Source organism: Anomaloglossus baeobatrachus, chromosome 8, assembly GCF_048569485.1.
Source record: "Anomaloglossus baeobatrachus isolate aAnoBae1 chromosome 8, aAnoBae1.hap1, whole genome shotgun sequence".
Taxonomy (NCBI): domain Eukaryota; kingdom Metazoa; phylum Chordata; class Amphibia; order Anura; family Aromobatidae; genus Anomaloglossus; species Anomaloglossus baeobatrachus.
Window position 1 is genome coordinate 123934746 of NC_134360.1, and position 16779 is coordinate 123951524.

General features: G+C 42.4%; 1 protein-coding gene across 1 annotated transcript in view; it reads right to left on the minus strand.

Moving 5' to 3' along the window:
* The window catches only part of DDR2 (discoidin domain receptor tyrosine kinase 2), a 798230-nt gene that overhangs the window by 137317 nt on the left and 644134 nt on the right, over positions 1–16779 (minus strand). The window contains exon 14 of the mRNA XM_075321981.1: positions 6974–7101. Coding sequence (XP_075178096.1) covers positions 6974–7101 — 128 coding nt within the window. The remainder of the gene's footprint in view (positions 1–6973; positions 7102–16779) is intronic.

Genomic DNA, 16779 nt, shown 5'->3' on the forward strand with positions numbered 1-16779 from the left:
ACCATGTTCGGGTTACTTTTATCTATGAATCCTGGAGGTTGTTCCATGTTAATATTTTCTGTTAAATCTCCATTCAAAAATGCTGTCTTTACATCCAGATGCTTCAACTCCATTTGTTTCATTGCTGCAACTGCAAACAAAGTTCTTATTGTAGTATGTTTGACAACTGGAACAAATGTTTCATCATACACCATATGCAGAATTATTAGGCAAGTTGTATTTTAGAGGATTTTTTTTATTTTTGATCAACAACTATGTTCTCAATCATCTCAAAAGACTCTTAAATATCAAAGCTTAATATTTTTGGACATTGGAGTGGGGGTTTTTTAGATTTGGCTATCTTAGGAGGATATCTGTTTTTGCAGGTAACTATTACTGTGCAGAATTATTAAGCAACTTAATAAATACCAAATATATTCCCACCTCACTTGTTTATTTTCACCAGGTACACCAATATAACTGCACAAAATTTAGAAATAAACATTTGTGACATGCAAAAACAAAACCCAAACAAATTAGTGACCAATATAGCCACCTTTCTTTATGATGACACTCAACAGCCTACCATCCATAGATTCTAAAAGGTCCCTGGAGCCTCTGTTAGGAGTCTCGACATGGAAAATAGCTACATATCCCTCCGGGAAGAACCTAGCCAAGGTCTTTCTCGGAGGGATATCTGGCTATTTTCCGTGTCGAGACTCCTATGGCTAGTTTCACATATCCGGCTTTTCGCCAGATTGCCGGATTCGCCGCACGCCAGTACAGTGAATACAGTACAATGGCAGCGTGAGAAGCGCCGGTCACATGCTGTCATGTGACCGGAGCCTGTTACCCGGAAGTTGCGGCACTGCCATTGTACTGTATACACTGTACTGGCGTGCACCGAATCTGGCAAACTGGCGAAAAGCCGGATGTGTGAAACCAGCCTAACAGAGGATCCATGGACCTTTTGATTTGCATACTTTCCAGGGGGCAATGCACCTAGGATTTCACTGTGTTGAGCTCCTTCGCTTGCTGTCAGCAGTTTTTTCTCTGGCTGGTCTCCCCGAAATCAGTGATTGTTTTGTCATCCATAGATTCTGTCAGTTGCTTGATCTTTTTACGATCAACATTGCATGCAGCAGCCACCACAGTCACCCAGACACTGTTCTGAGAGGTGTACTGTTTTCCCTCCCTGTAGATCTCACATTTTATGAGGTACCACAGGTTCTCTATGGGGTTCAGATCAGGTGAACAAAGGGGCCATGTCATGATTTTTTCATCTTTTAGACCTTAACTGGTCAGCCACGCTGTGGAGTAGTTAGATGCATGAGATGGAGCATTGTCCTGCATAAAATCATAATTTTCTTGAATGATACCGACTTCTTCCTGTACCACTGCTTAAAGAAGATGTTTTCTAGAAACTGGTAGTAGGTCTGGGAGTTGAGCTTCACTCCATCCTCAACCTGAAAAGGTCCCACAAGTTCATCCTTGATGATACCAGCCCATACCAGTACCCCACCTCCACCTTGATGACTTCTGAGTCAGAGTGGAGCTCTCTGCCCTTTACTGATCTAGCCTCTGGCCCATCCATCTGGCACATCAAGAGTCACTCTAATTTCATCAGTCCATAAAACCTTTGAAAAATCAATTCTTAAGATATTTCTTGGCCCAGTTTTGACATTTTATCTTATGTTTCTTGTTCAAAGGTGGTCGTTTTTCAGCCTTCCTTACCTTGGCCATGTCCCTGAGTATGGCACACCTTGCACTTTTTGATACTCCAGTTATGTTGCAGCTCTGAAATATGGCCAAACTGGTGGCAAATGGCAACTTGGCAGCTTCACGCTTGATTTTCCTCAATTCATGGGCAGTTATTTTGCGCCTTTTTTGCCCAACATGCTTCTTGCGACCCTGTTAGCTATTTGTTATGAAACGCTTGATTGTTCGGTGATCACGCTTCAAATGTTTGGCAATTTCAAGACTGCTGTATCCCTCTGCAAGACATCTCACAATTTTGGACTTTTCAGAGCACGTCAAATCGCTCTTCTGACCCATTTTGCCAAAGGAAAGGAAGTTGCCTAATAATTACGCCCACCTTATATAGGGTATTGATGTCATTACACCACACCCCTCCTCATTACAGAGACGCACATCACCTGATTTACTTAATTGGTAGTTGGCTCTCAAGCCTATACAGCTTGGAGTAGGACAAAGTATCATGTGATCAAAACTCATTTGCCTAATAATTCTGCACACAGTATAGTCTTCGCCATATTTTTGAGAATAACCTTTAGCTACGAGTCTTGCTCGGTATCGTTCAGCTTTGGCATCTGTTTGGTATTTTACTTTAAAAAACCATTTACATCCTATAGCTTTTGTTCCTTCTGGTTATTTCTGTCAGTGTCCATATATTTGAGTTATGCATGGATTTTATTTCTGTTGCCTTTATCCATTTATTAGCTTCTTCTTCAGGAATCAAGATATGTCTTCCCAAGAGGTAGGTTCATAAATTTTGCTTGTACTTGCCTTGTATAAAAGACGTATTGGTGGTTTTCCTTTGTTTTCTCATATTGAACGTCTTGGTTCTGTGTCTGTTTGTAGTTGTATCTCTTCATTTTCAGTATTCTGTTTTTCATCAATTTCAACTTCTTTTTCATCAGATGTTCTTTCAGTTATATCAGTGCTGTTTTTCTCATTTTTTGTTTCTAGTGAAATCATAGTGTCTTCATTTAGATCCTCAATCAATGTCACACTGTTACTCACCATAACACTGTCTATTTTGGGATCTAGGATTCTGTATCCTTTACAATTTTCACTGTATCCAACAAATATTCCTTCTGTAGATCTGTTTTGAAGTTTGGAACGTTTTTCTGTTGGAATAAATACAAAAACTTTAGATCCAAAAACTCTTAAATGATTCACACTAGGATTCTTACCCTGTCACAGTTCATATCGGTTTTTTTTCAGTTTTCTAGAAAAAAGTCGGTTTTGTAGGTAAGTGGCTGTCATTGCTGCTTCACCCCAATATTTCTCTGGTAGTTTGGAATCTGTTAGCATACATCTTATCATTTCAGTCAGAGTTCTGTTTTTCCTTTCTGCTACACCATTTTGTTCAGGTGTGTATGGAACAGTCTTTGGATGCTCTATACCATTTTGTCTTAAGTAGTTTTCTATTTCATGTCCTGTGAATTCACCTCCATTATCACTTCTAATGACAATTGGCTTCCTCTGAACCTTTTTACTCGATTTTGTCATGTTGTCTACTAATTTATTGAAAACTTCACTTTTGTTCTGGATCAAGTATGTGACTGTGTATCTTGAGTAGTCATCTATAAAAGTCACTATATATCTATTGCCTCCTGATGTAGTCACTTTCATGGGTCCACATACATTAGTATGCACCAAATCAAGTGGTTTTGTGCTTTTCATCTCACTTTCTTTAGGTATAGATATTCTTGTAGCTTTTATACAACATTCACATCTTACGGTAATTGAGCAATCAGATATTGATAGATCCTTTGGTAATATTTTTCTTTTGTAGCTCCATTATACTTTTAGGATGTCTGTGTCCTAGACGTCTATGCCACATGTGAATACAATTCTTGCGATCATGTGTACACAACTTCATCTGTTCCTTTAATGTGTCTAGATGATATAATTGTTCATCTGCCTTGATTTTGCTTATTATCTTATTTCCTGCTAGGATTGTACATTCATCATCTTTGAATTTTACAGTAAATCCTTTAGCTGTTAGACATTTTACAGATAACAATCCTCCTTCTAATCCTGGAACATATAACACATCCTGTACAAGTATTTTTGAATCATGCCCAAACTTATTAGAACAGTTTAGCATTCCTTGTCCAATACCTTCCACAGTTATTTTGCTTGCTCCTGAGTCAATAAACCAACCTGATAATGATTTCTTATCAGTTACATTAAATGTGCCATTCCAATGATTTACACATGAAATCAGACATTGTGTTTTTCACCTTCTGTGTATTTTCTTTATGGTGTAATTTCTGTTGTTCTGCTTTCCATATAGTACAGTCATTCTTTAAATGTCCCTTTTTCTTACATCTGAAACAATCTCTTGTCTCTTTATTATAGGGTCTCTTTGATTCTGTAGCTTTAAAAGCATTTCCACCATCTTTTTCAGTAGAATCATTTCTTTGCTCTTTCCTTTTTTGATATTCATCTATGAGTCTGGTCTTCACAAACTCTAATGTGATGTCTACTTCAGGTCTTGTATCTAGTGCATTTATTAAAGCAGTGTATGAATCCTGTAAACTGCACAATAATATTGCTGCTATGTGGCTATCCTTAATATCTTCACCAATTGCTCTCAGCTGTGATATCACTTCCATCATAAAGAATATATGCTTTTGCATGTCATTGTCTGCACTCAGGCTCAGGCTCATGCTGTAAAGCTTTCTTAGCAGAAATAACTTGTGAATTAAGCTGGGTCTTTCATGAAGCTTTCTTAATGTTTCCCACATTCCCTGTGCTGTATCCTTGTTCCTTATATGGATTAATTGATAATCTTCCACTAATAGGCTGATAGTAGCTTTTCCTTGTCTATTTTTCTTATCCTATGTCTGATTATTATCATTGGGTCTATCTGTAGTGATTACTTCCCATAAATCATCTTTAGACAATAACATCTCCACTTTGAACTTCCATAACTGATAGTTCTCATTATTCATCTTAGCTACTGTGAGTTTTAGATCTGTGCTATTCATTATCTTTAACTTGTCCTACTTGTTTAGAAAGAATTGTTCTGAAGAATTCTTCTGCATTCACCAGGGTCTTGCTGAGTTTTCTGGTGTCCTGGGTGTCTGGGATCGTGGGTGTCTCTGATCTTTGGTGCCTGGGATTCTTGGGATCTTGGGGTACCTAGGCCCATAACCTGTTGAACAGCTTCTAGCTTCCTAGGTGTAGAAAAACGCTCACAGAGCAGATTACATGGGATAACAAGCTCTTTACTTCTTAGAGAACATGAAGTAATGATATGCACAGTCATACAGCATTGCATCAAGAAGAGAAACCAAAACCAGGAAGAAACAAAAGAATTTTTACAATACAGTGAGTAAGGAAACTTTACACAACATCGCCATCTACTGTTAGATCAGCATAAAGTCCTCCTTCACACAGTCCTCGTCTGTTGCATATACCAACAGATACATCCACCATAAAGACTGCAAGTATAATGATACGCCCACCATAAAGACTGCAAGTACAATGATACACTCATCATAAAGACTGCAAGTATAATGATACTCCCACCATAAAGACTGCAAATATAATGATACATCCACCATAAAGACTGCAAGTACAATGATACACCCACCATAAAGTCTACAAGTATGATACACCCACCATAAAGACTGCAAGTATAATGATACACCCACCAGTGCACTATTAAACCTAATTTGCTTATAAATAAATTTCAACTTTCGTCTCAGTGGAGTAAGTATTTTTTATATTGTTTTACACTGCACTATTTCTGCTTGCACAAAGGTAGTATTACTTATTTTCTTTCATGCAAACAAAAAAAAATAATTTTCAGCTTTAAAGTGGATCAAAGTCTAAGAAAGCTATATTGAAAAATATTTAGAATGAATTCCAATTTCCACAGAATGAAATTTTCTGTAGGGGTATACTCATATTATGGGAAATGTTAATAAAAGAAATCTGTCACTAAGCACATGCTACCCAGGCTGCAGCATAAAATATGGATACAGACCCTGATATTACAGGGATGTATGGGGTTGTTAATTTGCTGTAGATCTTTGACATATTAAAGCTGGCAATGTAGGCTGCAAGGTTTCATAAATATTCCTCATCATTGAAATTTCACAACCAAGAAAGAAAAGTCGTGGAATTATGGAGAGCACAGGATTTATAGACAGGTTAATGATATGCAAATAATGAAAACATGGAAGCTAAATTTTCAAATTATCTTGATTCATTCAGTATCAAGTATCAGCACCATTTGCAGAAGTACACACACTTAGATGTATTGGCTGCTATCAATGAGGTTATTGTGCATGTAATCATCAAAATGCCCTGTTGGCAGCTTCTTTTGCAATTATTGACCAATGATGTACCAGATATGCCCAATGGGAGGCACGTCTGGAGAAGCTGCAGGCCATGATAGCATATTTCAGCCATGCAGGCTGCTCACAGTAATATGATCCTCATGCAGACTGTTGTTGTTTGGAAAAAGCAGAGTAAAGTGGGCTTTACACGCTACAAGTTTGCTGCAGCGATCTCATTGGGGTCACGGATTTTGTGACGCACATCCAGCCGCTGTAGTGATCTTGTTGTGTGTGTCTCCTAGGAGCGATTTTGGATCATTGCAAAAATGTCCAAAATCGCTCCTCGTTGACATGGGGGTCCGCTCCCAATTATTGCTGCTGTCGCTTGGGCAAAGTTGATCCTCGTCCCTGCGGCATCACACGTAGCAATGTGTGATGCCGCAGGAATGAGGAACCTCTCCTTACCTGTCACACGCCAGTAATGAGGAAGGAAGAAGGTGGGCGGGATGTTCGTCCTGCTCATCTCCGCCCCTCCGCTTTGATTGGACGGCCGCTTAGTGATGTAGCTGTGACGCCGAGCGAACCGCCCCCCTTAGAAAGGAAGCGGATCGCCGGCCAGTGACGTCGCTGAGCAGGTAAGTACGTGTGATGCTGCCGTAGCGATAATGTTCGCTATGGCAGCGATCTTCACATATCGGCATAATGATAGGGGTGGGTGCTATCATGCTCGCCATCGCTAGCATCGGCTAGCGATGTCGCAGCGTGTAAAGCCACCCTTAGTGACACATTACTATAATCAGGGGTGTTTTCCTCTACTTCACAGTCCCTTAAATAGGGCACCATAAGCCTGGTGACATTTTCCTTTATCACTCTAAACATAGGAGGAATATACAGAAATGTATTTCCAGTTCTTATATATGGGTACTTAGCTAATCTAAAACTGACATACAGACCTGGCATTTTTGTTGGCATCTGCTCTGAGCATTTTCACAGCCACAAGAGTGGGCTGACCAATATTTGTATCCAAAATCAAATCTTTGTCTAGAAAGGCCTCTACCCCCTCTGCTTCACAGAGATGAACCTGCAAACAAAAATGGCAAGATTTAATATTTTTTAGAAAGTTGATTTCACAGACCAATAATTAATTTATTTCAGTGCCTCGTTACACTGGCAATATTTTTTTTTCCTGCATTCATACGTCATAGCTTGCTACTTGTAGTAAATGTGCAATTTAAAGAGGTTGTCAACTACTTTTACATTCATGGCCTATTCTTAGGATAGGTCATCAGCATTTGATCAGCTGGGGTCTGACACCCGACACCTCCACTGATCAGCTGTTCTACATACCGGTGGCAGCAGGCAGCCAGGAATGCTTAGTTCCGGAACGGCTCCACCTTCTAATAGTGGCACATCCACCTCCTATCTATCTTAATAGGAGGCAGACGTGCAGTATCCGGCCACAGCCATTACCAGTTGAGGGGGCAGCTCCAGAATGAAACATTCCTGCTTGCCTGCTGCTGCCGCTGGCACCTAGAACAGCTGATTGGTGTGGGGGCCGAGTGTCAGACTCCAGTCGATCAGACTTTGATGACCTATCCTAACGATAGTGTAAAAGTAGTGGACAACACCTTTTACTATGTTAAAATGACAAACAATAAACTCCTGAGTCAGGGTGGTGTCTACATCGGTGATCACTATGTTTAACTGATATTTCATGTATTTTGAAAATAAGAAATTACCAAAGATTATGTTATATATTCCATAGTTCACTACTTCTGAGTAGTGTGGATATTCTATGGTATTAGGAATATGTGACCACTAATGATAAAAGTATGGAGTATGGCACAGATAGTTGTTAAGTTTGGTGTAATGTATGCATTTGATGAAAAAAAATATTGTCCTGCCTTTACAGTTTTCATCATTTTTTTTAATCTTTGTAGAAGTATAACACTGGGATTATGGCGAAAGAAACAAACTTGGACAGTCTTAATATTAACTATCCAATGGACTGAACAATAAAAATTTAAAAATAAGCTGACATTTCAGTAACCCAGGAGAACCTTCTATAACCACTTATTCTTTCTTACAGACGAGTAGGAAATATATAATAATAATTATTATATATCATATAATACCAACTCAGCAAAATCCTGAGTGTGTAAATTGCATCTATATATTTTAAAACTTTCATTCTAGGCAGCTGTGTCATATGATTGACTACCTGACCTGTGCTTGTTCTCCTGTGTAGGCTGGATGACAGAATGATGGTCTTTGGTTTCCTGTGAAGTTCATGTGATATCGACATCATCACATATAAAATTCCACTTGGCAAATCTCATATTCCGCCCCTTTCCACTCAGCTTCACCTTCCTTGTTTCTCTGCTCTCATAGAGACATTTAATTTCTGCCTTAAAAGAGAATCTGTCACCAGGGTTTTGCCACCTTTTATGAGAGCAGCATAATGTTGAGAGAGACCCTGATTCCAGTTATGTATAACTTACTAGGCTGCTGAATCAGTGTTGGGGACGGGTTTATACAGAGCTCAGCATTCAAATAACTGCTACATCTGCAGCAGAAAACTCACTGATTGTATCAAAACGATAGCAGGCAGCCCAGTAAGTGACACAATGCTGTAATCAAGATCACTGACACTACATTATGCTGCTTTAAGATGGGGTATAAAAAAAAACAAACTGGTAAGATTGCTTTCAAACAAGAAAGCAGTGGCATTGTAGGTCATACATGATTATCAGTGTGAGTCAGGAGAGTTATAAACCTCCACTGACTTACATTGTAAGTCTATATATACCCTATTACTGTGAACACTGCATGTCCTGTGTATTCTTATATGATACTGCTTAAATCTGTCTCCCCTGCCTCCTACTTGCAAAAAACGACAGGGAGAAACCTATCACAAGCAGGGGCAAGTGTATAAGACAGAACTGTATGACATAGAATTCCTTGAAACTGAAGTGTGACTCACGACACAGTATTTCTATGACACTAATTAATGTAAAACAGATAAGATTCAAGAGCAAGAGTAATATACTGATGCTCTGCTTGCTATGGGAAATGCAATCTTCATTTGGGTAACCAAATCAAAATTAAGTAGGAATCAACTGGGGCTCTCGTTTTTATCCCAGAACCAAAGTACTTTGTTGGCTGCGACGGTAGCACTGATACATGTTGATTAGAATTCTGAACAGTGCAGGATATAAAGCCTGGTCAACACCTGCTGATTTGTCGACAGATTACAACCGGTAATACTACCCACCATCACTCCAATTAACCACATTCCTCTAACACTGTAATTTGAAGACACCATTATTTCTGACAACAGTGACTAAAAGTGGGAGGTCTAAATAGCAAACATTAAGCCACATTTCATTAAAGTTGATGCTAGTTGATTTCTAGTCGTACCAGTATGTCCTTGGTCGTAAAGAGGTTAAAGGGAACCTGTCACCAGACTTGGCAAATATACGTTGTGGCCACCAACAGTGGGCTCTTATACAGTCATATGAAAAAGTTTGAGCACCCCTATTAATGTTAACCTTTTTTCTTTATAACAATTTGGGTTTTTGCAACAGCTATTTTAGTTTCATATATCTAATAACTGATGGACTCAGTAATATTTCTGGATTGAAATGAGGTTTATTGTACTAACAGAAAATGTGCAATTCGCATTTAAACAAAATTTTACCGGTGCAAAAGTATGGGCACCCTTATCAATTTCTTCATTTGAACACTCCTAACTACTTTTTACTGACTTACTGAAGCACTAAATTGGTTTTGTAACCTCATTGAGCTTTGAACTTCATAGGCAGGTGTATCCAATCATGAGAAAAGGTATTTAAGGTGGCCACTTGCAAGTTGTTCTCCTATTTAAATCTCCTATGAAGAGTGGCATCATGGGCTCCTCAAAACAGCTCTCAAATGATCTGAAAACAAAGATTATTCAACATAGTTGTTCAGGGGAAGGATACAAAAGTTGTCTCAGAGATTTAAACTGTCAGTTTCCACTGTGAGGAACATAGTAAGGCAATGGAAGAACACAGGTAAAGTTCTTGTTAAGGCCAGAAGTGTCAGGCCAAGAAAAATATCAGAAAAGCAGAGAAGAAGAATGGTGAGAACAGTCAAGGACAATCCACAGACCACCTCCAAAGACCTGCAGCTTCATCTTGCTGCAGATGGTGTCAATGTGCATCGGTCAACAATACAGCGCACTTTGCACAAGGAGAAGCTGTATGGGAGAGTGATGCGAAAGAAGCCGTTTCTGCAAGCACGCCACAAACAGTCGCCTGAGGTATGCAAAAGCACATTTGGATAAGCCAGTTACATTTTGGAAGAAGATCCTGTGTACTGATGAAACAAAGATTGAGTTGTTTGGTCATACAAAAAGGCGTTATGCATGGAGGCAAAAAAACGCGGAATTCCAAGAAAAGCACTTGCTACCCACAGTAAAATTTGGTGGAGGTTCCATCATGCTTTGGGGCTGTGTGGCCAATGCCGGCACCGGGAATCTTGTTAAATTTGAGGGTCGCAAGGATTTAACTCAGTATCAGCAGATTCTTGACAATAATGTGCAAGAATCAGTGACGAAGTTGAAGTTACGCAGGGGATGGATATTTCAGCAAGACAATGATCCAAAACACCACTCCAAATCTACTCAGGCATTCATGCAGAGGAACAATTACAATGTTCTGGAATGGCCATCCCAGTCCCCAGACCTGAATATCATTGAACATCTGTTTGGATGATTTGAAGCGTGCTGTCCATGCTCGGCGACCATCAAACTTAACTGAACTGGAATTGTTTTGTAAACAGGAATGGTCAAATATACCTTCATCCAGGATCCAGGAACTCATTAAAAGCTACAGGAAGCGACTAGAGGCTGTTATTTTTGCAAAAGGAGGATCTACAAAATATTAATGTCCCTTTTATGTTGAGGTGCCCATACTTTTGCACCGGTCAAATTTTGTTTAAATGTGGATTGCATATTTTCTGTTAGTACAATAAACCTGATTTCAATCCAAAAATATCACTCAGTCCATCAGTTATTAGATATATGAAACTGAAATAGCTGTTGCAAAAACCCAAATTGTTATAAAGAAAAAAGGTTAACATTATTAGGGGTGCCCAAACTTTTTCATATGACTGTATACAGCATTCTAACATGCTATATATGTGTACAACGTAAAAATCACTTTATAATACTCGCCTAACCGGCGGTGCGGTGCAGACCAGTCAGATGGGAGTCTCTATTCTCCGGATATGGTGCCTCCTCTTTTGGTCATTTTTGTCCTCATTCTTCATGCACACACGTCGACACGGAGGTCCTGCACAGGTGCACTTTGATCTGCCCTGAGCAGGGCAGATCAAAGTATTGTAGTGCACCTGTGCGGGACCTCAATGCCAGCTTAGGACACGTCATGCACCCAGGCTTCAGAAGAAGGAGGACAAAGATGGCCGAAAGAGAAGGCGCCAGACCTGGAGAACTGAGACATCCATCCGACCAGTCTGCACCTCACCGCCCATCAGGTGAGTATTATTAAGTCATTTTTACGTTCTACACAGCGACCTGGGCTCTTACGTACACCACGTTAGAATACTTTAATATAAGAGGTCACTGGTGGTGGCCGGAGCTTATACAGTAGTCGCCAAATCTGGTGACAAGTTCCCTTTAATTTAAAGCTTGTTGAAATTATTTTATTTTAAATAATTATTTACAGATGAAATAAGTATATTGTAGAGAGTTTCAAGAAATGGTAGGGCCCTTATTGCTGCTCTATATTAAAACTGCCCAAATCCAATTTTAACAGCTATTAAGCGTTCAAGGGCTGACGTTGAGCCACCTTTTAAACATAACAAAAAGGAATGCGTTTTGAAATTATATTACAGATTATTATGTGTAACAATTATAGGGGGTGAGATTTTGAATAAAACTAATTTTCATTTTTTTTTTATAGAGCTGCATACCACATATGTTATTACCGTATTTTTCGGACTATAAGACGCCCTTTTTTCCCCAAAATATTTTGGGGGAAAGTGGGGGGTGCGTCTTATAGTCCGATGGCTGCGATGAAGGGGGTTGCGATGATGGTGGTGGAGCGGGTCATCAGAGGCAAGAGTAGGCTGTAGCAGCGCCTACCGTGACCACGTGGGCCCGCTCATTATCTCTTTTCACATGCACTGCATCCCGATGCCCATCATCTCGGCGGGTGCACTCATACTAAACAACCAGCCCACGTGATCATCCCTGGCAACTACAGCCTGGAGTGATCATGTGTGGCTATATTCACTGCCCCCCGCGTATCATCATCAGCGCGGGGGGCAGTGAATAAGTATACTCACCGGTCACTATTCCCTGCAGCATAGCGATGACCTCCTGTCCACCTGGCCGCTGATATGTGTGGAGAGCTGTGCGCACAGCGATGATGTCATCGCTGTGCGCACAGCTCCACACAGGTCAGCAGCACTGATGCTGGCACAGACAGGAAAATGAGCAATGTTGCGTGGAGCGAAGAAAGGTGAGAATAAATGTTTATTTTTTGTATGCCACAGGATACGGATACAGGCCATATACCCGGATGGGGGTATATAGCAGGATTGGAGGTATATAGCAGGATTGGGGTATTTATCAGGATGGGGGTATATAGCAGGATTGGGGCACATATCAGGATGTGGGCATATACCTGGATGGTGGCATATACGGTACCTGGATGTGGGCACATACCAGGATGAGGGACATATATACAAGGATTATTATTATTATTATTATTTATTTATAGAGCACCATTAATTCCATGGTGCTGTACATGAGAAGGGGGTTACATACAAAATACGTATACAAGTTACAGTAGACAGACTAGTACAGAGGGAAGAGGGCCCTACCCTTGCGGGCTTACATTCTATAGGATTATGGGGAGGAGACAAAAGGTGGGGTGTAGGTCAGGCGGCGGCTCCGCACGGTGGTCGGGCGGCAGCTCCGCACGGTGGTCGGGCGGCAGCTCCGCACGGTGGTCGGGCGGCAGCGAGTTCATTGTAGATTGTAGGCATTTCTGAACAGATGAGTTTTCAGGTTCCGTTTGAAGTTTGCAAGGGTAGGGGATAGTCTGACGTGTTGAGGCAGCGAGTTCCAGGAGACTGGGGATGCTCGGGAGAAGTCTTGGAGTCGGTTGCGTGAGGAGCGAATGAGAGAGGAGGAGAGGAGGAGATCTTGGGAGGACCGGAGGTGACGTGTTGGAGTGTAGTGGGGGAGTAGTTCGGAGATGTACGGAGGGGAAAGATTATGCACAGCTTTGTAGGTCAGTGTTAGAAGTTTGAATTGGATACGGTGGAAGATTGGAAGCCAGTGGAGGGACATGCAGAGGGGAGAAGCGGGGTGGTATTGAGGAGAGAGGTGGATAAGTCGGGCAGCAGAGTTAAGGATGGACTGGAGAGGGGCGAGCGTGTTGGCAGGGAGGCCACAGAGGAGGATGTTACAGTAGTCGAGGCGGGAGATTATGAGGGCATGCACTAGCATTTTAGTAGATTGCAAATTGAGGAAAGGGCGGATTCTGGAAATATTTTTGAGTTGAAGACGGCAGGAGGTGGTGAGGGACTGGATGTGTGGTATGAAGGATAAGGCAGAGTCAAAGGTCACTCCGAGGCAGCGAACTTTGGGTACTGGCGAGAGCGTGGTGTTATTTATTGTAATAGATAGATCAGGTGGAGAGTGTAGGTGAGACGGAGGAAAGATGATTAGTTCAGTTTTGGCCACATTGAGCTTTAGGAAGCGAGAGGAGAAGAAGGAGGATATAGCAGATAGACATTTCGGGATTCTGGACAGCAGAGATGTGGCATCTGGGCCAGAGAGGTAGATCTGGGTGTCGTCGGCATATAGGTGGTATTGGAAGCCATGGGACTTTATGAGTTGTCCTAGGCCAAATGTGTAGATAGAGAAAAGTAGGGGTCCTAGGACAGAGCCTTGAGGGACGCCAACAGAGAGATGGTGGGATGAAGAGGTTGTGTGAGAGTGGGAGACACTGAAAGTGCGATTTGAGAGGTATGAAGAGATCCAAGAGAGGGCAAGATCTCTGACACCAAGGGAAGAGAGGGTCTGTAATAGGAGGGAGTGGTCAACGGTATCGAAGGCTGAGGACAGGTCTAGGAGTAGGAGTATAGAGAAGTGTTTGTTCGCTTTGGCAGTAAGCAAGTCATTTGTGATTTTAGTCAGGGCAGTTTCGGTAGAGTGATGTGGACGGAAGCCGGACTGTAGGTTGTCAAAGAGAGCGTTAGAGGAGAGGTGGGAGGAAAGTTCAGCATGGACATGCTGTTCCAGGAGTTTTGAGGCAAGTGGGAGTAGTGATATGGGGCGATAGCTGGTAGTAGAGGTTGGATCGAGGGAAGGTTTCTTTAGGATAGGTGTGACTGTTGCATGTTTAAAGGCAGAGGGGAAGGTTCCAGTCGTTAAAGATAGGTTGAAGAGGTGGGTTAAGGCTGGAGTAAGGATGGTGGTGAGGTTGGGAAGGAGGTGGGATGGCATGGGGTCAAGTGCGCAGGTGGTGAGGTGCGCTTTTGAGAGAAGACGTGCAAGCTCTCCTTCGGTGATGGTGGGGAGGAAGTTTATGGGAGAGGGGCAGTGGTCAGCTACATGAAGGGGTTGTGGTGGCTGAGCAGAGAAGACTTGCCTTATTAGGTCGATTTTTTCTTGGAAATAGGTGGCAAAGTCTTCTGCAGAAATGAGGGAGGTTGGAGGGGCAGTGGTGGGCGAAGGAGGGAGTTGAAAGTGTTGAATAACTGTTTGGGGTTGTGTGTTAGAGAGGATATGAGGTTTCTGAAGTAATCGTGTTTAGCGGAGGTGAGGACTGAGCGAAATGTGTGAATTGCATTTTTGAATGTGGTGAAGTCTTCCTGGGAGTGCGTTTTCTTCCACCGCCGCTCTGCAGCCCTAGACCTTTGCCGAAGTTTTTTAGTGAGGCTGTTGTGCCAGGGCTGTCTATTGATTCGTCTCACTCTGCCATGCACAAGGGGAGCGACTGAATCAATAGCTGATGTGAGGGTGGTGTTGTAGAAAGTGGTGGCGCTGTCTGTGTCGTGGAGGGACGATATGGAGGACAGTGGGAGGATAGAGTCGGCGAGGGTGTGCATGTTGAGGTGTGCAAGGTTTCTGCGGGGATGTGCTAGGTGCTGGACAGGGGGGGTAGGTGAGGAGGACAGGGCTGAAAAGGTCAGAAGATGGTGGTCAGATAGGGGGAGGGGGGAAGTTGTGAAGTCGGAAAGGGGACAGAGGCGAGTGAAGATAAGGTCTAGTGTGTGTCCATCTTTGTGGGTGGCAGAGGTGGACCACTGAGTTAAGCCAAACGACGAAGCAAGGGAGAGGAGTTTGGAAGCAGCTTGTTGGCGAGTGTCAGTGGGGATGTTGAAGTCACCCATGATGATGGTGGGAATGTCAGCAGAAAGAAAGTGTAGAAGCCAGGCAGAAAAGTGGTCGAGGAAGGCAGTGGTGGCGCCCGGGGGTCTGTATATGACAGCCACTTGGAGGTTGGAGGGAGAATAGATTCGGACAGAGTGCACTTCAAAGGAAGGCAGGTCGAGGGAGGGTAGAGGTGGGATTGGATTAAAGCTGCAGTTGTTAGAAAGAAGGAGGCCCACTCCTCCACCTTGTCTATTGCCAGGGCGAGGAGTGTGGGAGAAGTGCAGGCCACCGTAGCATAGTGCAGCTGGGGAGGCAGAGTTGGATGGTGTCAGCCATGTTTCGGTGATGCCCAGAAAGGATAGATTGCTGGAGGTAAAGAGATCATGAATGATGTGCAGTTTATTACACACTGAACGGGCATTCCAGAGCGCTCCTGAGAGAGGGGGCGGCGGAGTCGGTGAGAGGGGAATAGTTTTTATGTTGGATAGATTGCGGTAGTTATTATTATGTGGAGAGTGGTGGGTGGGTGATAAAGAGGGGTGTACCATCCATGGGGGGCCAGGATTGGGGGCTATGTCACCAGCAGTGAGAAGGAGTAGAGAAAGGGAGAGCAGGTGGGAGAAGGAGAGTGGACGGCATGGTCTGCGCGATATTAGGAGCGATCTGAGGTTCAGGAATAGGTCAGCAGATGAGGACAGATGAGAAGGCAGGAGGGACGGGGAGATGAATATTTGCTTAGAGGGTGCTGGGGTGTGGGGATAGCGAAGGAGAGTGAGGAGGAGAGGGGCAAAGACTGTGAGGGCATAGGTGAACATGGTGGGAGTAGTGTGGTAAGTATATGATTTAACAAGTAAGTTGTGTCAGTGGGAAGCTTGGTTAGAAAGAGCTGAAGTTTACCTTCTGGTCATGTCTGGTTCATTTCTGGTATATTTCTGACACTTATGAGGCACTTATCCAGAGGCACGCACACAGACCACGGTCATAGACCTAGTGCAGTACTTATATACATGTCTCATTGACCCAGATGAACATCAGCTGACCAGCAGGGGTGAGGCACATGAAAGAATTACAAACAGGTAGGAAGCACTCAAAGAAGAGAAAAAAAAAAATACAGACAGGATTTAACTAATTATACAACAGTAAAACAGCAGGTTAGCATACCAAAAGCAAAGGGACTTTAAATGTCTATGCAGGTGAGGAGATTAAGGTCAAAGCAGGAAATTCAGATGCATAGAACAACTGGACGGTCATACCTGTGAATGAGACAGATGGATTGTCAGAATCAGAGATGAATGGGGACCATGGAGAGTTAGGCCATAGAATTACATTTCATTTCTGGTATATTTCTGACACTTATGAGGC